Source organism: Sander lucioperca, chromosome 19 (assembly GCF_008315115.2).
Source record: "Sander lucioperca isolate FBNREF2018 chromosome 19, SLUC_FBN_1.2, whole genome shotgun sequence".
In the NCBI taxonomy this organism is placed as follows: domain Eukaryota; kingdom Metazoa; phylum Chordata; class Actinopteri; order Perciformes; family Percidae; genus Sander; species Sander lucioperca.
Genome location: NC_050191.1, coordinates 24,034,480 through 24,056,964, shown reverse-complemented (window position 1 = coordinate 24,056,964; position 22,485 = coordinate 24,034,480). Strand labels below are relative to the sequence as shown.

Here is a 22,485-nt window from a genome sequence, read left to right as displayed (position 1 = left end):
GGAGCCATAGACAGGGTAGGGCAGGTTTAAGCCTTTTTATAAAATTTGTTGACAATACGAAAAATATATACAATAATGCTAACCTTCTCATTTGAACAATGACCAAGACTGGTTTTGGTTAATCTGAAAATTTTTAATAATAATTCTGTCATTCAAATCTGGATCAATTCAGCTCCAGGAAACCACAATTTAATCAGCACATTCTTTGTTTTTTTTAAAGATTATTTTTTTGGGGCTTTTCCCTTTATTATGTAGTGACAGTGGATAGACAGGAAAGGGGGAGAGAGATGGGGGATGACACGCAGCAAAGGGCAGCAGGTCAGATTCGAACCCACGCCGCTGCAGGACTCAGCCAACATGGGGAGAAGGCTCTTACTGGGTGAGTTAGAGGCCGACCCAGCACATTCAGTTGTGTATTGTGTTCTATACAGGATATGTACAATGTTTGGAGGTTTGCCAGAAGGGGTCAGCAATAATAATGTATGCCGATTAAGAGAGAGCGAGAGAGAGCGAGAGAGAGAAAAAATAAAGCGATAAAGAGAAGGGTGGAGAGGTCAGTCAGATTTTTCCTAGTTGAGTGGAAGGAAAAAGCAGACACAGAAAAGTGTGAGAGAGAGCGAGAGGAAGAGAGAGAGAGAGAGCGAGCGAGAGCGAGAGCGAGAGAGTAGACTAAGAGCGAGACAAAAAGGATCAGAAAATGAAAGCAGGAGTGCAGGAGGTACACAGGGAGATAGAGATGGGGTGATACAGGGAAAGATCTAAATGTGTCTATTTATCAGAGTGAACCAAGGCCAGATTTGCGTTGTATAGGAGTTGGCGTATAAACCATTCACTTGGCAAATTGCTTTATTTCTAGAATAAATATTTGCTGTGTCGGGGGTTCTTTTAGCCTTGTGATGTCGAAATGTTGAATGAAGTAAGGGTGTACTCCAGGTGCTAAGCAGAGTTCACATCGGCTTTGTTCCTAGACCGCATTTGTTTTCTGACCATCGTGAACATTCATCTAAATGTTAGCCTCGACTGCGTCTAGGGGCAGTGATAACTTCTGTTGTGTAGCATACTGTAGCTGTAAAAAGTGCCATATACTGTAACATAGTAAGGCAGCTAAGCGAGTCCCTTGCAGTATTTTAGGAACCCTGCTCTGAGGACACGTTAGGAAAATGATCTTAAGACAACAGAAATATCAATATACAATACAAGTTAGACTTCTCCAAAACTGCACTGACTTTGGTTAAGAACAAAACATCAAATTAATTCTCCAAGATCTGCACGTCATCGGTCTCAGTGTACCATTTGACTTCCTCGTTTATAAGTGCCAAAGCACTGCATGCAAGTATTTACCCTGGCTGTGTCTGGGTTCTCCGCCACCATGAACATGAAGTTGAGGTTGACCAGGTCTGTGCCGCTGCAGATGCAGATGATGCAGCCATCCAAGTCTGCCTCGGTCTTTCCAATGGCCTCGAACGATGACAAGATCTTTGGGTCCTAAGAAAAAGAGAAAGCAAAAGAGTTTACTAAAACACTGTCAGACGGATGGATAGACAATTACATGCTCAGACAGACAAAAATATATGAAACAGAAGCAGTGGTGTAGACTGTCCAGGTGTCAAATAATCTCAGAAATGTAGAGTTAGTAGAGGAAATGGAAGAAATCTAAGGGGCAGTTTTAATCTCCTACTCTGGTATTGTTGCAGCAAATAGTCACTGACAAGAAAACACAATGGGAAAGAAGCTTGGAGAGAAGGATGTTGAAATGTTTACTGTTGTTGTGGAAAAAGTATAATATATAGTACTTGGGAGACTTAAAGTTTTGTTGACATTCATCACGGAGGAACAGATTACAATACTTAATTCAATAGAAATCTTTTTAGCACAAAACGTTCCACTGAATCCAGATTTAGATGTTCAACAGTGCTGGAAGCAACACTTTACTGGAGGTTCGTAGACACCTCCGGGAAGTGGTGAGTAATATTATGTCACTTTACATAACTGGAATGTTTAGACGATTGGCTAATAGGATGTTAACGAGTCGGTTCTGTTAGCCAAGTAAATGTGCACGTGTAGTTTGGTTTTTGGCTTTGAATGAAATTAAACCAATCAACAGTTAAGTGACAGATATTGTCTTATGTTTTTATTAAAAAGTTTGGAGCCATAAAGATCACAAATGCTAAAGGCTTACTGGACATGTTGGACAAGGTTTTTACTAAGAATGCAATTACTTTGACACTCAAACTATTGTATTAGCTGTCTTCAATGTCAGTGGGTTTTATTGTCCACACACGTCGCACAGGTTTCAGAAATTTTCTTATCAATTCTACCAGTCAGTCAGACCAAAATAAACCAAAAAACAGCAAAGATACATTTGGAATCTGATTGAGCACACATAATGAAGTCGGAAAGTCATATACTGTATAATTGAGCAATATAAGAAAAATCACCATAAAAAATGTCCAAAATGTTTGACATGTTGACCCTAGTATTGGTGCAAAAGTATTTTCTGACATTTAAAGACCTGTAGATACCCTGGTTATTATCCTCAGGATAATCTACGTTCCACGCCAAAGTTCAGGCTAACATGACCGCAAACTCCGGTTCAATCACTGAGACAGAAAATACATGCAAACATGCAAACAGCTCGACTCCTCCCTCTCATTTTTTTCAGATTTAACCGTGGAAGAGCGTAATGCATTTCTGTTATATGATTGAATCAACGGCAACAGGCTCTGCCGTTTTAAAACCCCAGCCGGCAATCATCCAATACCATTCATCTTTTCTCGCTCATTGGATTATCTGAAACAGCTCTCGGGGGCTTGTGTAACCATGTTAGCCTCTGAGGAGAAGCCCTGCTCTCAGTTGTTCTTAGTCTGCTACTTACACAAGAGCCTACAGCGTTTGAACAAACAGGAGGAGCTGCCATCAGGCTGCAGTATCTGTATACGTGCCCTTACGCATGTACGTACACACATGTCCACATGGAGGACCAAGCAAACAGACCACCTCCTGCCATCACCAATTCACACACATCCTGTTGCTTACATTATGTACACAGTACACACCAGTGGCTTGACAGGTTTGCATCCTAATTAGAGGCGGGCGTCCACATGGGTATTCCCGCAACAGCTTTCAAGATTCATCTGGTCTGGGTCTGTGTGTCTGTGTGTGTGTGTGTGTGTATATATATATATATATATATATATATATATATATATATATATATATATATATATATATATATATATATATAGTGCTGCTCATAAGTATTCATACCCGTGCTAAAGTTGACTAAAAAAAGGAATAAAAAAAATCATCTTTTGGAAATTGATCTTAATGCCTTAATTAAAAAAATGAGGAAAAATCCGACCTTTTAAGGACACCAATTTGTTTTGTGAATGAATAATGTATTGTAAATAAATAAATGTTCTTCCTTAAAATACAGGGGCCATAATCATACATACCCCTATGTTAAATTCCCATAGAGGAAGGCAGATTTTTATTTTTAAAGGCCAGTTATTTCATGGATCCAGGATACTATGCATCAGCATGGTTTTATTTCAGTTAGCCTAATAGCTAACTGAGATAAGATCCATATCAATGCAAATCAAACCAGCTATTAGGCTAACTGAAATAAAACCATGCCAATCTCTAGGTATGGTGAAGGGTATGTGATGATGTGGGGCTACTTTAATTCCAAAGGCCAAGGGAACTTTATCAGGATGCATAGTATCCTGGATCCATGAAATAACTGGCCTTTAAAAATAAAAATCTGCCTTCTTCTATGGGAATTTAACATAGGGGTATGTATAATTATGGCCCCTGTATTTTAAGGAAGAATATTTATTTATTTACAATACATTATTAATTCACAAAAAAAATTGGTGTTCTTAAAAGGTTGGATTTTTCCTCATTTTTTTAATTAAGGCATTAAGATCAATTTCCAAAAGATGATTTTTTGTTGCTAGCTGCTCTGAAAATTCTGAATAATGCAGCTGGTCGGTACTTACATACTGGCTATTTCAAGATCAGTTTCCTATTACAGGATAAGGAAAAGTCATTCTGACAGAGACGGAACGTCTCATACCTGTGAGGTTTTAATCCCACGGTGTGAATTCAGATACAACCTGCAGCTAAACCCAGCCAGGGTTGTATACATATTGATGAGTTAAATATTTCATGTTTTTGTTGTGGTAGTTCCCCTGGTGAATCTGGTAGAGAGAAGCTCAGGAGTGAGAACTCAATGGAGAGTCCCAGCGATAGAATACGCCGCTGTAGCCTTGGCTAATTAAAGCATGAATAACGTGCCTGATGTGGCTGTCTCCCCCAGATTTTACTAGGAGTGTCACTGTGGAAGCAAGAGACTAAATGTTGGGTGGGGTGGGCAAAAGAGCGTTAATGTTGTAAAAGCAGAAGCGAGGAAATTGTCTTTCCCGAGGTCTCACCTTGGGGACCGCACCGACACGAATACTGTTGATGAGGGAACACTCGAGAACCTGGCCTTCCTGCAGGAGATGTACACAAAAAGATAAAGAGAAAATATGTAGAGGGATACAGAGAGGGATGGGGGGGAAAAGATTAAGAAAACAGATGGGTTACAGTGCATTTTGTTTGTTTTGCAATCATTTCTAACGCCACTACCTCTTAGCATCTGACAGCAGTTATTCATTTAGGTTATTATGAGTAACATCTCCACGTTTTTCTCATAATCAAGTTTCCAATACCTACATTATAACATTTTCTCTTTTGTTTACTGTGGTCAGATTAGGTGTTATAATACATGGGTCTCCAGCCCCCTGCAACACCACACAGGATAAGCAGGTGTAACGATTGCATAGAAACACATTTGTTTGTCTGTGGACTTTGACTATGATGGATAACCTATATTCTGCCCTAGTTGATTTTAATACCGTACTGGCATGAGCTGAAAACAACTGGCCACATAGAGGGAAGGAAATCAATCTAAAAATATGCTTTGGAAAATGGTCATCAGAGGATGAGGATTTGTAGTTAGCGTAACACACTAAAACCACCAGTATGGTCCTTTAAAGCCTTTAAAATCTCTGATAGACGCAGATGTAATTCAGTTTCATTTTGGGGGCCTTGATCGTCAGAGGTTGTGTTTTTTTCATTTACTCAATATCTCACACATATCTTCTGTCATGTTTTTTAAGTAGCATACTATTTGAGTGGTGTAACACCTGTAACTACTAATAACCCCAGGCCACTGACTTACTTAAATAACAAGTGTTCTAGTTCAAATTCACTTGTAACACAAAAGGTTAACAAAGAATAATCTGAATGTTGACAAACATGCCACTGGACGTTTTCCTGAAGTAAAATGACATGTTGTAGTACAATACCACAATGTAGCTTACTCTCTTCTGAGTTTCTGAGTGGCAGTATTATGATATGCTTTTCGATATACTTTACAGGTTTCCAGGGACCAATGAAGGTGTCAGAAAAAAGTATTCCTGAAAACACCAAAAACCTTTTACTACTAAATAAAAATACATTTTACTTTTGAAGACCCCCTGGTAGACAAGAGAATACACCAACATGAGAAAGTGGTTGTACCTTTCCCTCACTCTTCCAGCAGATGAAAAAGCCAAACTCGTCCACCGTCATCTGACAATTGGGCTCAAAGATGTAGTCCTGCAGAGGGCGAAAAGTATTTTTTATCTTTCATCAGTCACAGGGGTTTATTTGACATGGGAAGACATTAAACAGCTTATGCAACCACACAAACAGAAGTAACTAATTAATTTTCTAAAATATACCTGCCTAAAGACACACACACAAAACATACAATATATGCGCAAATACATGACAAATGTGACTGCCATGAATTATTAAATGCAAACATCATCTGGCTGGAACACAGTGCTGTGCATTAGGGGACAACCCTGGCTGAGATGCATGTGTGTTTGAGCAGTATTAAAAAAAGTGTGCTCCCCCAGCCAGCACGCACGCACACGTTCCATCTTTCAGCTCCTGTGCAATGTGCAGTGGTCCCCTATTCAGTTCAACAGGAGTGTCGGAGCAGAAAATCTACTAACATTAGCCTGCTTATCTTACCCAAACATTTTTCACTCAGTTTAATCAGCTGCTGGAAGCTGTGATTGCGCTGACGAATGACAAAGTGTGTGTGTGTGTGTGTGTGTGTGTGTGTGTGTGTGTGTGTGTGTGTGTGTGTGTGTGTGTGTGTGTGTGTGTTTTATCCCACTCAAATCACACATCTGAGAAGGATAAAACATGAGACAAAAAATAGAATAGGAGATGGCTGCTGGGTCACTTGAACTCTAATATTAGCAGTAGGGAACAGTGTGTCACACTCTCTCACACACACACACACACACACACACACACACACACATTTATTATTTCAGGAGGTTGCTTCCATGAGATATACTGCTGCAAATAGGACTAAACTGGCTATTATTTGGCTATTATTTGGCTACATCATCCATCCATCCATCCATCCATCTTCGTCCGCTTATCCGGTATCGGGTCGCGGGGGTAGCAGCTCCAGCAGGGGACCCCAAACTTCCCTTTCCCGAGCCACATTAACCAGCTCCGACTGGGGGATCCCGAGGCGTTCCCATGCCAGGTTGGCGATGGCTTTGCCTTCTGGCTCAGCTCTCTTTTCGTCACAACGGTGCGATAAATTGAATGTAATACTGCACCCGCTGCGCCGATTTTCCGACCAATCTCCCGCTCCATTGTCCCCTCACTCGCGAACAAGACCCCAAGGTACTTGAACTCCTTCACTTGGGGTAAGGACTCATTCCCTACCTAGAGAAGGCACTCCATCGGTTTCCTGCTGAGAACCATGGCCTCCGATTTAGAGGTGCTGATCCTCATCCCAGCCGCTTCACACTCGGCTGCGAACCGATCCAGTGAGTGCTGAAGGTCACAGGCTGATGATGCCATCAGGACCACATCATCTGCAAAAAGCAGCGATGAGATCCCCAGCTCACCGAACTGCAACCCCTCTCCACCCCGACTACGCCTCGATATCCTGTCCATAAATACTACAAAACAGGATTGGTGGCAAAGCGCAGCCCTGGCGGAGGTCAACCCTCACCTGAAACGAGTCCGACTTACTGCCGAGAACCCGGACACAGCTCTCGCTTTGGTCGTACAGAGATTGGATGGCCCTGAGAAGGGACCCCCTCACCCCATACTCCCGCAGCACCTCCCACAGTATCTTCCCCTGGGGGACCCGGTCATATGCCTTCTCCAGATCCACAAAGCACATGTAGACCGGTTGGGCATACTCCCAGGCTCCCTCCAGGATCCTTGCGAGAGTAAAGATCTGGTCCGTTGTTCCACGACCGGGACGGAATACGCATTGTTCCTCTTCAACCTGAGGTTCGACTATCGACTGAACCCTCCTTTCCAGCACCTTGGAGTAGACTTTACTGGGGAGGCTGAGAAGTGTGATACCCCTGTAATTGGCACACACCCTCTGGTCCCCCTTTTTGAAAAGGGGAACCACCACCTCGGTCTGCCACTCCTTAGGCACCGTCCCAGACTTCCACGCAATGTTGAAGAGGTGTGTCAACCAAGACAACCCCTCCACACCCAGAGCTTTAAGCATTTCTGGACAGATCTCATCAATCCCTGGGGCTTTGCCACTGTGGAGTTGTTTAACTACCTCAGCAACTTCCACCAGGGAAATTGACGACAATCCCCCCATCATCCTCCAGCTCTGCCTCTACCATAGAGGGCGTATTAGTCAGATTTAGGAGTTCCTCAAAGTGCTCCTTCCACCGCCCTATTACCTCCTCAGTTGAGGTCAACAGCGTCCCATCCTTACTGTACACAGCTTGGATGGTTCCCCGCTTCCCCCTCCTGAGGTGGCGAACGGTTTTCCAGAAGCACCTTGGTGCCGACCGAAAGTCCTTCACACCCTCTGCTTTGCCTCTTTCACGGCAGAGGCTGCAGCCCTTCGGGCCCTTCGGTACCTTGCAACTGCCTCCGGAGTCCTCTGGGATAACATATCCCGGAAAGACTCCTTCAGTCGGACGGCTTCCCTGACCACCGGTGTCCACCACGGTGTTCGTGGGTTACCGCCCCTTGAGGCACCTAAGACCCTAAGACCACAGCTCCTCGCCGCAGCTTCAGCAATGGAAACTTTGAACATTGTCCACTCGGGTTCAATGCCCCCAGCCTCCACAGGGATGCATGAAAAGCTCCGCCGGAGGTGTGAGTTAAAAGTCTGTCGGACAGGGGCCTCCTCCAGACGTTCCCAATTTAACCGCACTACCCGTTTGGGCTTACCAGGTCTGTCCAGAGTCTTCCCCCACCCCCTGACCCAACTCACCACCAGATGGTGATCAGTTGACAGCTCTGCCCCTCTCTTCACCCGAGTGTCCAAAACATACGGCCTCAGATCAGATGAAACGATTATAAAATCGATCATTGACCTTTGGCCTAGGGTGCTCTGGTACCAAGTACACTTATGAGCACCCCTATGTTCGAACATGGTGTTCGTTATAGACAATCCATGACTAGCACAGAAGTCCAACAACAAACAACCACTCTGATTTAGATCAGGGAGGCAGTTCCTCCCAATCACGTCTCTCCATGTGTCTCCATCATTGGCTACATCATGCCATCTAAAACCATCTTGAAAACCAATTAAACAATTTTAACTTAATTTAGGAAATAGTGAGAATGCTGTAAGTGGAGTTAAAAGCGTGACTCTCTTTAATCTGAATTAGGACTGACAGAGGCTTCGGTTGCACACAGTGAATCCAACTCTATGAAAGAGATGGTCCCAAATGGGCCCTGACTGTTTAGAACATACAGCAGGCTCCTGTTACACTATCGGACGGCTTGTTTTTGTTAAACTAAAAAGGTTTATGGGAACACTCAGTCCTTCCACATGCAAAGGAACAATTAGCTAAAGGTTCAACCATCTCTGGGTGGAAGTGGATGGACAGACACCCCTAGTTACAGTCGTCCAGCTCACACTCAACATGTGTACATTCTTTCCTAAGTGCCAGGGTACGTGCAGGTCAGCTCAGCGTGTGTGTGTGTGTGTGTGTGTGTGTGTGTGTGTGTGTGTGTGTGTGTCTGTTGATCCCTCTCTTGTTTTGTCCCCTCTGTACAATGATCTTTGAAACGATAATAGCAACCGACTATTTGGTAGAGCAAAAAAAGCAGAGAGCAAAAAAAGCAGAGAGCATTTAAACACACATGCAGGTAAACCACATTAATGATTTATGTTAACTTACTACTATGTCTGCATTATTCAGTTAAGCTAAGTAACTTAAACGCAACATCAAGGGGACGTAAAACATTATCCAAACCGAGTCACTCACACACACACACACACACACACACACACACACACTCTTCAGTGGGTAGAGGAAGAGGTTTGCACTCTCTGAGTGCCCTTCTAGTTAGTATTGTAAAGGATACAATGATTCATTAAGGACAAAGAGTGGTAAGAGGCAGTGGTATGTCCCAGGCAGCTGACATTCATTTTTTTATCTTTAAGGGGACTAGCAGAGGTCGACCTTATTACCATTCAGGCCAATCCTAACCCTGGCTCATATTCACAGCAGCAACACACTGAAGACTTTCTTCAAAAGCATGCCGGCCCAGTTTCATGGCTCACTTTGACATAGCTGTTGATTTGACGATGCTTTTTCCCCTCACTCTTTCAAGTTTTCTTCTCCGCCTAAGAGGGATCCTCCTCCCCCCACTGATGCCCACATAAGCGAAGAGGACTGAGGGGATTTCCTGATGTGTGCAAAGGGTGTGTGTGTGTGTGTGTGTGTGTGTGTGTGTGTGTGTGTGTGTGTGTGTGTGTGTGTGTGTGTGTGTGTGTACGTGCGTGTGTGTGTGTGTGTGTGTGTGTGTGTGTGTGTGTGTGTGTGTGTGTGTGTGTGTGTGTGTGTGTGTGTGTGTGTGTGTGACACACTTTGCCTTTGCTCTGCAAATGTCCTAGCTAAGTGTCCTGATTAAGTTAGTCAGAGGAAACGTGGGCAAAACGACAGGAAGATACACACAGATACACACAGGCCAAGATGGATATCTGGTTACACTAATGTTATTGGTAAATATTTGTCTAAATCTTTTTTAATTTGATTATATTTGTATTGGCTAGACAGGCAATACATTTGCTTGTGGCTATAACTAAGAAATAATTTAATATTATTCCGTTTTAAAAACCTGATTTATTCAAATAGCTTTTCAATGATTTATTTATATTGTTTAGGTCAGCTTAGTTTTTATCTGTTGGTGTTCATTATGTTGTTTTGGTGTTTTGTCTTTGGTAAAGCACTTTGTAACTGCGTCTTATATCCTGATGTATACAGTTTCAACCTCAACTTTGTGATGCTAGTTTTACACTTTTAAACAACAGTGGCACTGTGAGCACTTCAGGATCTCTGCAGAAATCTCAGGATTTATAAGCTTCTTGCTCTTCAAAGCTGTATCTTTCCACATTTTCTACAGATTTTAATCAAACTAGTCAACTCCATTTACACCTATTATAATTTTACATACCAATGAAAAGGGTAATTCATTTTTATTAATAGTTAATTATTAATATTTAATAGGTACACCTTGCTAGTAGGTAACGAGTGGTTATTTGAGTTACTGTTGCCTTTCTCAGCTCAAACCTGTCATTCGGCCATGTCATTCTCCTCTGACCTCTGCCATTAACAAGGCAGTTTCGCCCAGAGAACTTCCGGTCAGTGGATATTTTCTCTTTTTCTGACCATTCTCTAAACCCTAGAGATGGTTGTGCATGAAAATCCCAGAAGTTTCTGAAATAGTTAAACCAGCCCGTCTGGCACCAACAACCATGCCATTCAAAGACACTTAAATCACCTTTCTTTCTCATTCTGATGCTTACAATACAATAAACTTCAGCAGATCGTCTTGACCATGTCTACATGCTTACATGATTAGATAGTTTTGTTAACAAGCAGTTAAACAGGTGTACCTAATATAGTGGCTAGTGAGTGTGTATGTAAAAACAAAGAACAAATTCACTCACTGAGCTCACACAGATATTCTTTTTAGAGTGCTGGATGAGGACCTGGAAGTGTTGCAGACAAGCAGTCGCCACACAAAGCTTCTTAATGATGCAGATCAATGTGGCCTTCCTACAGCTAGAGCTCTGACTACAACAATGACGTATCAGGTTATAAAGGAGACGCCTCTGCTACGCGTGCGTGCGCACGTGTGTGTGTGTGCGCGCACACGCTAATGAATGACCGGGAGACGGTCGTTAAGGAAGAAGGATGATAATAGGACAGAGCAAATAACCTGTAACAACAAGGTTATTGACAAACTCGTACAGCTTGCATCACAGGCTGATCCTTCATAAGCTCATCAAGGACATTAAAACTCGTCATATTATGATACGGTATGCTATAATGTATCATGATCCTGACATAAACAGGTTAAGTGGCTGTTCATTGTTACATTCCGAGTTGTTCTATTTATTTATTTATAATGCATTGTAAAAACCTTATAAGCACCGATGAAATGTATAATTTTTACCTCATCAAACCTGTCGAAGGAGGCGCCTTCCTGCATGAACTCAGGCAGGTGCTTCTGCCAGTTAAACTCGTAGGACTTTGTCATGGCTGCTCACAAACCTGAGACACAAAGAGGAGAGAAAGACAGATACAAAAAGCGAAAGAATTAGTGAACAATCTGTAACAACCAGGTGTAAAGGCCCATGGAGGTTTTAAGGACAGATCGCAGGCTACATAAACCCACACAATATCTTTTTCCTTTCCTTTAGTCACAAAGACTGGCTGAATTCACTGAGCATAGCTACTGAACCTGGCCCTCCAGGGGCTCATCCAAAAATATCCTCTCCTGAGAAGTAGAATAACTACATAGAAAGCAATTTATCAATAAACAAGACCTGATATGCAAGATTCTGGGGTTATTTGTTTGGGTTAAACATAAACATAAAACTTGGCTGTTTGCCAACCTAATCTCCAGAATAGGAATTTGACAGTCCTGTCAGTTGTTTTGATGATGAATACTGAATCACAAATAATAAACTATTGGTCTAGTTTTCATTAAGGAGAATGAATACTATTAAACATGTCACATCACAAAAGTTGTATGTGGGCTTTTAATGCGATCCACTGTATTCATGTTCGAGTAACAACACCAGACCATGGAAGACAGTAAAAACATTCTGCAGAAAGGCCAAACTTATACCCTAAATACCCTTCAGCACAAGAAAGACCACAACAGAGCGCATACAGTAAGCATCAACAGCAATGTAATAATCTTGTGTACTCATGCACAGTACTGTAACTGCTGTTACTTTGGTCATACATTACATTGTATCAACTTTAGATATAAAAAAAACAAACACTGTGCAGCACTTTTTATTGATCTTTCCAAAGCATTTGACACTGTGTAAACCATTATTTGCTCTTGCAGAGGCTACATAATATTGAGTTTGATATTAATGCTTGTAATTGGTTCAGGAACTACCTATCAGAGAGACACAAATCTTTTAAATTGGGAAGCTTTTATCAGTTTATTTATTTAAATTTTTTTTAAATCAGTAACAAAAGGTGTTCCACAGGGTTCAGTTTTAGGTCCAGTCTTTTTCACTATCTATATCAATAATATTATTTAATCTTTGGCAAACTGTCATGCCCATTTGTATGCGGAAACTGTTGTGTTATGTTGCTGATTCTGTTCATTTAGCAGTTGAAAACTTACAGTATAGCGTTCTTTAACATTCAGCAAGAGGCTCTTAAAGACCTGAAACTTGTACTAAATGCTGATAAAACAAAGTACATACTATTTTCCAAAGCCAGAGCTATAGACTATACTGACCTCAATATTTCTACTACAAATGGACTTGATCGAGAGAGTCACAGAATATAAATATCATGGCAACTGGATAGATGAAAAGCTCTCATTCAAATTTCACATTGATAATCTTGTGTGCCGACTCAGGCAAAAGTTGGCTATTTATACAGAAATAAAAGCACCTTTCCCATGTTTTGTAGGAAAAGGGTTGTTGAGGCAGTTTTCATGTCAGTCTTGGACCAAGGTGATGTGATTTATATACACGCATCCTCTCATAACCGGTCATGTTTATGTTACACAATATTGTATTTTACAGGACAGGGTTTGGTTGCCTACTTTTCAAGAAAGACGTGATACTAACTTGTATCTCTTAATCTATAACACGCTTGGAAACTACCATATTACCATACAAAATTGTTTTGTCACTCAGAGGGACATGCTCTGCTGACTGGCTTTTGCTTCATGTTCCACAAGTTTGTTCTGAACTTGGAAAAACTGCTTTTAACTTTATTGCACCTGACCCATGGAACAAAATACAACACCTCCTAAAATCAACTAACTTGTACCTTTTGGACATTTTAGAAATCTGATTTAAACCTCTACTTGTAATTGCTTTACATAACTATATTTTCTTTTACATCCTAATTTGACTACTTCATCTTTAAAATAATGTTTCCAAATCAGTTTTATTAGCTTTCTATGTGCTTGATTCATGTGACACACCTGCACGTGTAGCATCACGTTAGATATCCAGCTCAGGGAGTGGAGAGGGTCCTGACAGGAAACTGTAATATTGTTGATGAGACCGCTCCAGATATAGGCTCTCCTTGCGTCAGCACTCAAATGTGTCAGGCAAAACTGAGAGGGAGAACATGACATACTATGTATAGTCTAAGAACTCAGCCGGTATTAAGTCATTATGGGAATACTCTGAGGTGTGATTTGATTTTGATTAGGAGGTGTTTCAGGGCTAAGATTCCTTCATGATAATAACTAATACAGCCAGTATATACATTGTCTAATATACAAAAAAAAAAAAAAAAAAAATCACATATAACACACAATCAAAACAATCATATACTTTCCGCTGGGCATGGCTGCAATTTAATCTCTAAAAGTTACTCCAAAGGGTGTACTGATGGTGCAATTTATTTTATTTATTTAAATTGTATTGGTGAAATTGGTCCACCTGCATATGTGTGTGTGTGTGTGTGTGTGTGTGTGTGTGTGTGTGTGTGTGTGTGTGTGTGTGTGTGTGTGTGTGTATGTATGTATGTATGTATGTATGTATATATATATATATATATATATATATATATATATATATATATATATATATATATATATATATATATATATATATATATATATATAAGCACCCTGCAGTTGAGCAAAGAGACTGAAGTCCCACATTTATGCCAAAACCACCCATTTACTCCCACGGATAAAAAAGAGGCAAACTGGATGTTGATGGGTGAAATGGCAAAGAGGGAGTGATACAGAAAGAGAAAGGAATTGGGACAAACAGAGAGCACATCCTAGAGAGGGATGGGAGGATGGAAAATGAACGGGCAAAAAGGCGGATAAAAGAGGCAAAATAAAATAAAAGCAGACAGTGCACTAAAAGATAAGATATAAAGCTGGTTTAGAGGTACGAAGAGGTGAGAGATAGAAAGATGGAATAGAGAGGTGAGGAGAGAATGACATGAGGGGGAACATATAGATACAAGAGAACAGTGGTGGGCAGGAAGAGATGGATGAGTGAAACAGCTGTGTGTGACAGAGGCTGGCTGGAGAGGCTGGGGGACAGGGTGGTGAGTACAGCGGGGGATGTCTGCTTTTGATGTGGGGAACACAGATCAGAGACAACATCAACAGAGGCTACAGAAAACTACTAGCTGGGTGGGCTACAGTCCACCCCCGGCATGACAAATGCACATGAAGGAAGGATATTGAGATGTCTGTAGGCTGTCATTATGAGAATACAGGGTGTTTCAGAAAGGCTGCACAATTATACAGCAGCTTATGAGAGCTTATCTCACCCCCATGTGCAGGTTGATACAGAGGACCGTAGACCAACCAGAAAATGAGAAAACATACTATTACTCCTTTTTAGCTCAGCTTGTTTTGGGTTCTGACCCAAAAGTGTGGTCTGCTATACGTCACAGCGCTACAGGAAATGTTGCACCAAGACTGGGCCAATACACGCAGCGATGTACAAAAAAGGAGCCAACTTCATCAAACCCAGCCCTCCACCATCTGTGGTGTCCTACCAGGGGACTGCAACACAGGCACACACATCCCGTCAGGGGAATGAAAACACCGATGCACACTTCCTGTGGAGATTAAAAAGTGAGGCCAGGCAGGGTGCCAATAACAACCCACGGAGAGAAGGCTAGTGTAAATAGGCTGCACCCTGTCTAGACTATTTAATAATACTAAACCAAATCTGAGGGAAAAGTTACAAATTCCTAAACCGTATTGAAAATGATTCAGATAGGACAAATCACATGTCTAATTTGGACTAATTGGGTTGTGCTGTCCTGTCTGATGTTAACCTAGATCTTGCCACTCTCAACAGTATGCATTAGATAACATCTTCCTCTGCGGGAAGAAATCTGTCCAATAGCAGCACAGCACGCTGAGGTTCTGTAAGGCCATGCCAGCGCCCACATCAGGCCTCTGAGCTCCTGGACGTGTGAGTGTGCACGTGGGGCGCTGAGGGAAGCTGAAGGATGCGCGTGAGGTCCGAGCCCCCTGTCCAACCCCTGACAATGAGATAATTACAATAGATAGGAGCCCCGGGAGGCACACTGTTCCCAGCCTCCTCATCTAAAATGGCAGCTAGGGTAACACCCAGCGGTCCCACACCTCAAACTAAAATAAGGCTACATCAGTCAGCCAGTGGTGGAAGGGTTTACTAGGGACACACTCAGATGGACATTTGTAAGTGAACAACACACGCAGAGAGGCACATCTGACGTGGCTGGCACAATAACCAAAGCTCTCCTTTAATGCATAATCCACAACAGGTATTAAGTAAAGGGCTCCAACATAAAAATAAAGAAATCACATCTTGCAGATCTGTCTAACCAAGGGAATCCACAGGAAACTGAGGGAGAAAACTGGCCTTTTTAGTCAGGCCTGCTTTAATGCCTCACTTGATCTTACAGCACAAATCATCACCTGATGTTTTTGGTGTTAGAGTCATCATGCATTCATTTCATTGAGAATTTGACCCAATCCAACCCATCTTTTGATATTCAGTTCAGGGAAATGAGGATGCTTATAAAAGTATTACATCTCTGCAATATGTCAAAATGATCTAGATTCACGAGAGGATCACAGGAGTTTCATTTTCCAATAAACAAGATGAGCACTTCCTAAATTAACCTGAAATAAGATGTATGATCTACTAAGACACAGTACCAACATTACCATTACAATAAAAACTTCAGATAATACCATATAATATTTAATTTATTTCAGTTTTTTCTCTTACCTTGAATGTGGCCTTGACTAGGATGATAGCCAGAACGCTACAGTATGTGTGTAATACTGTAAGTGAATTATACTCTATTTAGTCACAAGTCAATTAGGCAAAGGGCTCCACTGAACCCTGATTCATAACACCTGGAACAGGATTGGCCAATATAAAAGATGAACTGAAACTACTGCATCAATGGCTCACAAAAACTATTTACAGTATTTAAATTCCAGTTCCTACAGTCTTCTCCTTTTGTAGCCTAAAAAGCAGGAAAAACATGTTCCTGTTCTCAGTGTTTATTTGGAACAGTTGGTCGGAGTTAGAGCATAAGATAAATGGTACTTATATGATGGTTTTCATCATGCGACTTGACAATGATTGTCCTGCAGGTATCCTTGTTTGACCATGTATGGCCTGACTTGGAAAAAATCCTAAAGTTATCGTCTCAGTGTTGGATCTAGACTGGATTAGGAATAATTTGCTTTACTTTTGTACATACACTGCATATTATACCCATAGATTGTACCCTTGTTATCTTGCATGGCCAAAACTGTAGCGTTTTTCATGCATAGAGGAATTTTTGGCATCCCCCAAAGAGGTTTTAGCCAGCCCCAAAGGAAAATCACCAGCACCAAAATGACAAGAATTGAGAATAAAAATAGCAATTCCAATGCTCTCTATATGTGTTTAAGAGCAATTTACCAAACAAACGTTGAACAGGCAGAACATAAACTTGAATATGAGAGCTAATCTCAGTTTTATCTCCAGACTCTCCCAGTGATTTATTTAAATATAAAATATTTTTTAACCAGTTTTGTTAATTGGGGGTTTATTCACAGCAGCATTATATACACATTTATTTCTGTCAAATAAGGTAACAGACTGATTGCCTTTACTGTACAGTACTGCGGACCGATCATGCTTACTGCAGGCCCATTCTGAGCCAAAGGAAAACCCTGAACTGTATAACTTGGCTAATTAACAACAGTTAAATATTATACAACATAACAGGAGAAAAAGCAATAAAGGCAAAGCAAACAGTGTAGCACTAAACACAACCTTTGGCCTATCTTTTTCCACTTTTGATAGTTTGCTACCAGTTTCTCCCCACTATACATGTCTTGGACATCTGTAGTGAGCAGAGAGATAACTGTATACCAGAGATGGGGACTCGAGTCTGAGACTCGGACTCGAGTCGCACAAACAGCTGACTTCAGACTTGACTCGGACTCGACCCAAAAGACTTCAGACTTGACTCGGACTCGAGCTTCGAGACTCGTCAACAACCTGTTTTCATACAATTATTGCTTTTTAAATCTAAATGTATTAATGTATTTCTATTTTCTTTTATTGGCGCATATACGGGGAAACGTATGACAAGCTGTATGTCCCCTGCCCTTTGCCATATGTGCAACGTAACGCATGCGCCTATGTGCGCGCACATATCAAAAAATACATTGCAGATGGCGACACTAAGTCCTCCCAGAGTTGTGCCTTTTGTCATTAGTTTTGGTTTCAATAACTTGGTAAACAGTGGTAGTAAGCTAACAGCTACATGCAAGGTGTGTGGCACCAAGATAAATGATGCCGGATCAACAACGTCGGACTTCATCAGGCATCTCAAAACACACCCAGATAGGTCAGTCACTCACACACTAATGTGAAAGAGACGTTACATTTAGCATATATCATCACAGGTAACAAGCTAACCATCGCAAAGTGTTGTGCTAATGCTGGGAACAGGCACATTGTATCTTTATAGTTAGTAGTTGCTGAGGCTCAGACATCCATGGCGCACAGGAGGCGGGACGCACGGATCCATCTCCGCAGGAACAAACGCTGTGTCGGGTGGGCAAACTCTTGTGATGCGTAATTGATCCCGTGGATAATTTGTAGACTATTACGTGACCAAGGTGTACCCGGTCCACCAAACACTGGGCCGTCTTGACTGTCCTAATTCTGCACATATTTCTGTTACTGTAGCCATATTTACTATTTCATAATTTCATCCATGCGTGGGGCAGCGGATCCGTGCGCACTGTCACCTGCCGTGGAGACGCTGGCCTCACTAACCTCTCCTCCTCTGAGTCGGATCTCCCTGGTGCTGGACTCAGTTTCACTGAGCGTACTAACACTTAGAAAATAAATGGCATTACATCAGTGAGTTCAAACTGCTTATTGTGCGTAATTTGGACGGACACTGAGATGCATGTTGTTCTGTAACTGGTGTGGCACTGCCACTTTTCCCTTGATTTCCACTTCGACATTTTTTTGAGTGAAAGAGACATTACATTTAGCACATATCACAGGTAACAAGCTAACCATTGCAAAGTGTTGTGCTAATGCTGGGAACAGGCAAATTGTATCTTTATAGTTGTATCCATATGATGTGACAGACTTAGGTTAATATTTCACCAGGTCTGAGGGCTGGAGGGATGTGTTAAGTAGACCCCATAAAGTTATCCTACAACTGATTTTGATACTGTACTGTACTGTCTGGATGGTAGCTACAGGACATGCTTTGAATTCATAAGATTTAACAACACAGTGTTAGGGACAGATCAGATGGCCAGAGACTTTACTTGGACTTGACTTGGACTCATGGCAAAAGACTTGAGACTTGACTTGAACCTGCCCCTCAAAGACTTGAGACTTGACTTGAACCTGCCCCTCAAAGACTTGAGACTTGACTTGGACTCGAGCTCAAAGACTTGAGACTTGACTTGAACCTGCCCCTCAAAGACTTGAGACTTGACTTGGACTCGAGCTCAAAGACTTGAGACTTGACTTGGACTTGCAAAAAATGACTTGTGAACATCTCAGCTGTATACTACAAACTGCTTTTGTGATCTGACTGTGGGTATGAAAAAAGTAGTTTTCGAAAAACATTAAACTTTACTTGTAAGTGCATTGCAAAGGGGCATCTTGAGATAGGCTAAACAAACATGCGTCATTCTGTTTTGCCACCCGTGATTTGAGACCACAGGCTAGCGTCAGTTTGCTAATCAAAACATTAACTCAAAGGCTCCACTTCATAACACAATACTACACCCATGAGTGTTACTGGTTGTATTTCATTTTAAGAAGAGATGAAGTGGAAGATCATTGTTTTCACCTCTGGTTTACAGAGTCTGCATTTCTATTACCTCCTGGGACTTTACTTTTGTTATATTTTTGTCCTCTCTAAGGAACAACAGTTTCTGGTTTACCAAACTCTGGGCCCACCTGCTGTTTCCATGACATCCATGAGCAGGTGAAGCCATGTGAAAGGAATTATCTCTAATTGCTATCAGATTGTAAATCTACTTCAGTAATGAAGAGGCTAGGTGGATTAGAAGAAAGCACAATGTTTATAGGCCTTTCAAAAACAATTTCAGATGCTCTGGCTCATTAAACCTCTTTTCAGGTTCAAAGTGGGTGGAACTTTGCTGCTTAAAAGAACATAAAAAGGAGTAAGTTGTCCCACCCCTAGATGTCAATCAAAAGTAGTGTGTACATAACCGCACAGTTCTGAGAAAAGATCCAATCAACAGGTGAATGCAGCTGTGTAACTTCCATGCCATTAGTATTTAAAAGGGGATGTTGAAAAAAGCAGCACTGTATGCAGGATTCTATGCAAAAGGTGGAGGATGTTGCTCTGTCACTTCGCATCTGACTAGCTTAGCTGCGGTGTAGAACGTGCTAAACTGGACCTGATTGCTCTGTCAAAACAAGCACAGGTTCAACCGCAGCTACACTGCAGCTAAACCAAGTGTCTGAACCTCCCAACGCAGGTGTGTCAAGGAACTTTAACATCATGCAGCGTCCTGGGAGTAAGCGTATCTGATGGCCTCCCATCATGCACTGGGGCAATGGAATTATCATTAGGGGTCCAAGCCCAAGGGGGCTGGGAACCGCGTCTGCAAGGTAACGCGGTTCACAGATCCAGCGGAGCTGGGAACCCTATTGTAATCACAAAGATTATAATGATTTTTCTTATTTTTCCCGCCACTAAGTGTCGCTCCAGCCTAAACCGTGCATACGGAGGGGGTGCCATTTTCAGGACTGGTCCAGAATCCTGCAAGGACCTCAGGCGCAAAAATTGACACACTTCTGCCACTAGTTGGCGCGTTTGGTACTATTACTCCCAAACCATATGTCGCACATCAAAAAATACTCATATCCACGCGTTCCCTGAGTTCAGCTGAATCTCCTGATATAGGCCACGGCCGTTTCTGCCCCGACACAAAACAAAAAAAAAGTGATTTATCGTAAACCTACTTTTTCGAATTCCTCTTAGACCGTGCGACCAAGCTGCACAAAACTTGGTACGTAGCATCTCCATACCGACCTGAAAAAAATGTATCAAAATAATTTGTATTGGTTAAAAGTTGCGCAAATTACTTACGAACAAATTTGTGTAGCTAGCTACGAATACACAAAATTTGGAATATCTCGGCCAAATAAAATTATATCTATGTGAAACTTTAGATTCTTGTTTGGCTCAACCCTCTGAGGCTCACCAATCAATTTTACAAAAATTGGCCCACTAGAGGGAGCTCCAAGTACGAAAAGTTTATATCTCATGAAAGGCTCATCCGATTTTTACGAAATTTGGATGTTATGGTACATGTAGGGCCACTCCTGAGGCAGTGGTGTACTGATACGACAACGTGGGTGTGGCCTATGGGACCCACGTTTGTATTCACCACTTGCACTAATGTGAAAGTGTGTTTATTTATCCAGGTAAGTCAACTGAGAACAATTTCTCATTTGCAACAACGACCTGTCACATTTACAGTTACACATTCATACCTGGAAGCTGCCCATTACAACCACATTCTGATCTGCAGGCCACTGAGCAGCTCCACTGGAGCGGTTGGTGCCTTGCTCAAGGGTGTGGTCATAATGAGAGAGGGACAAGCGCTGCTCTTTCACTTTCCCCACCACCGGTCTGGGGATTGAACTGCCCTAACCTTACATCCACGTGTTCCTTGAATCAAGCTGAATCACATTATATAGGCCACGCCCATTCCCACTAAAAAGGGAAACGTGCAAAACCACCTTTCTCAAACTCCTATGGTTTTAGCCTGATCAGCCTGAAATTTGGCACATAGCATCATCAGATGGCTCGGACAAAAAGTTATCAAAAGAAAGTTGCTTGGTTAAAAAAAATTACAAATTAACAAATGTTTGTAGCTAGTAACCAAACAACTTTTAGCATATTGTGGCCAAACTATCTATAAATGCTATCAACACCAAACTTGGGGTTAGTGTTCGGCATCCCACTTTGAGGCTCTATGCTATAATAACCTTCAGCAAAAATATCAAGGTTTTTTTTTTTTCCATTGAACACAATGCATTTTATTTTTAAACACACTGCACACTGGCAGGGAGAGAGATTTCTAAACTGCACTTTCTGTCCTTGGAGACAGCTCATACCTTAGAAACGGTATGACAAAAAATTTGAGTGGTTTTAAAACTGACTTTTTCAAAACTGCGGTATACCTTGAAACTGGTAACCGGCCCATGCCTATCCGCAGGTCGTCAGGGGGCTACTCATGCCGGGGAGGCTTGGACCCCGTCATAACTGCTTGCAGTTCTAGTTATATGTGTTGCTGTGCTGTTATTGGTGTTATTGTGTTCTGCTAGGTTTCCACTGTTATTCACATTTCCACATTGTTGTACAATAAGTCATGTTTGAGTGACTGTGGATTACACCAGAGTGATGTTATGTGCACGATTACGGAGATTGTCATCCTTGGCTATGATCTGATGACTCAATGCAACACTGATGAAGAAATGTGAGAAAGTGAGAAATGGTCTCCTCGCACAGTTTTTTTTCCTATCTGAGAACCTTGTCTTGACCCAACATATCTACATTGACTATCAGTACCGTAAAATAATACTGTTAATATAATTTACATCATATCGTAGCACATTTGTCCCTGTGTTATCTTTCAATCTACTGCAGTATAATTAATCTGTCAAATACACAGTATTAGCTTACACTAAAGCTGTGGAAGTGGTCTAAAAATACATCTATGATTATTTGTTTCTGTGATTTGATCATTAATGGCACATGTCCTCCTTTCAGGTGGCGATGCATTAATTAGATAATCAGTAGTCACGCATTGTCAGGAGGGTCTGGCTAGTCCACACAGCATTCTGGGATGGGAGAGAAACGTGCTCTGGTTTATTGGCATTTTTTA

At 41.7% G+C, this 22,485-nt stretch overlaps 1 protein-coding gene across 5 annotated transcripts in view; it reads right to left on the bottom strand.

Annotated features, from left to right (window-relative positions):
• LOC116057948 (1-phosphatidylinositol 4,5-bisphosphate phosphodiesterase beta-4) overlaps nucleotides 1–22,485 on the bottom strand; it is a 94,594-nt gene that overhangs the window by 35,023 nt on the left and 37,086 nt on the right. For all 5 annotated transcript variants that reach the window (XR_004895932.1, XM_035995598.1, XM_035995599.1 and 2 more), the window contains 4 exons: nucleotides 11,521–11,618; nucleotides 5,569–5,646; nucleotides 4,437–4,496; nucleotides 1,342–1,485 (listed from right to left, as the gene is read on the bottom strand). Coding sequence is in view for 4 of the 5 variants with exons in the window: in XM_035995598.1 (XP_035851491.1) it covers nucleotides 1,342–1,485; nucleotides 4,437–4,496; nucleotides 5,569–5,646; nucleotides 11,521–11,604 (366 nt within the window). In the remaining variant the exon portion in view is untranslated. The remainder of the gene's footprint in view (nucleotides 1–1,341; nucleotides 1,486–4,436; nucleotides 4,497–5,568; nucleotides 5,647–11,520; nucleotides 11,619–22,485) is intronic.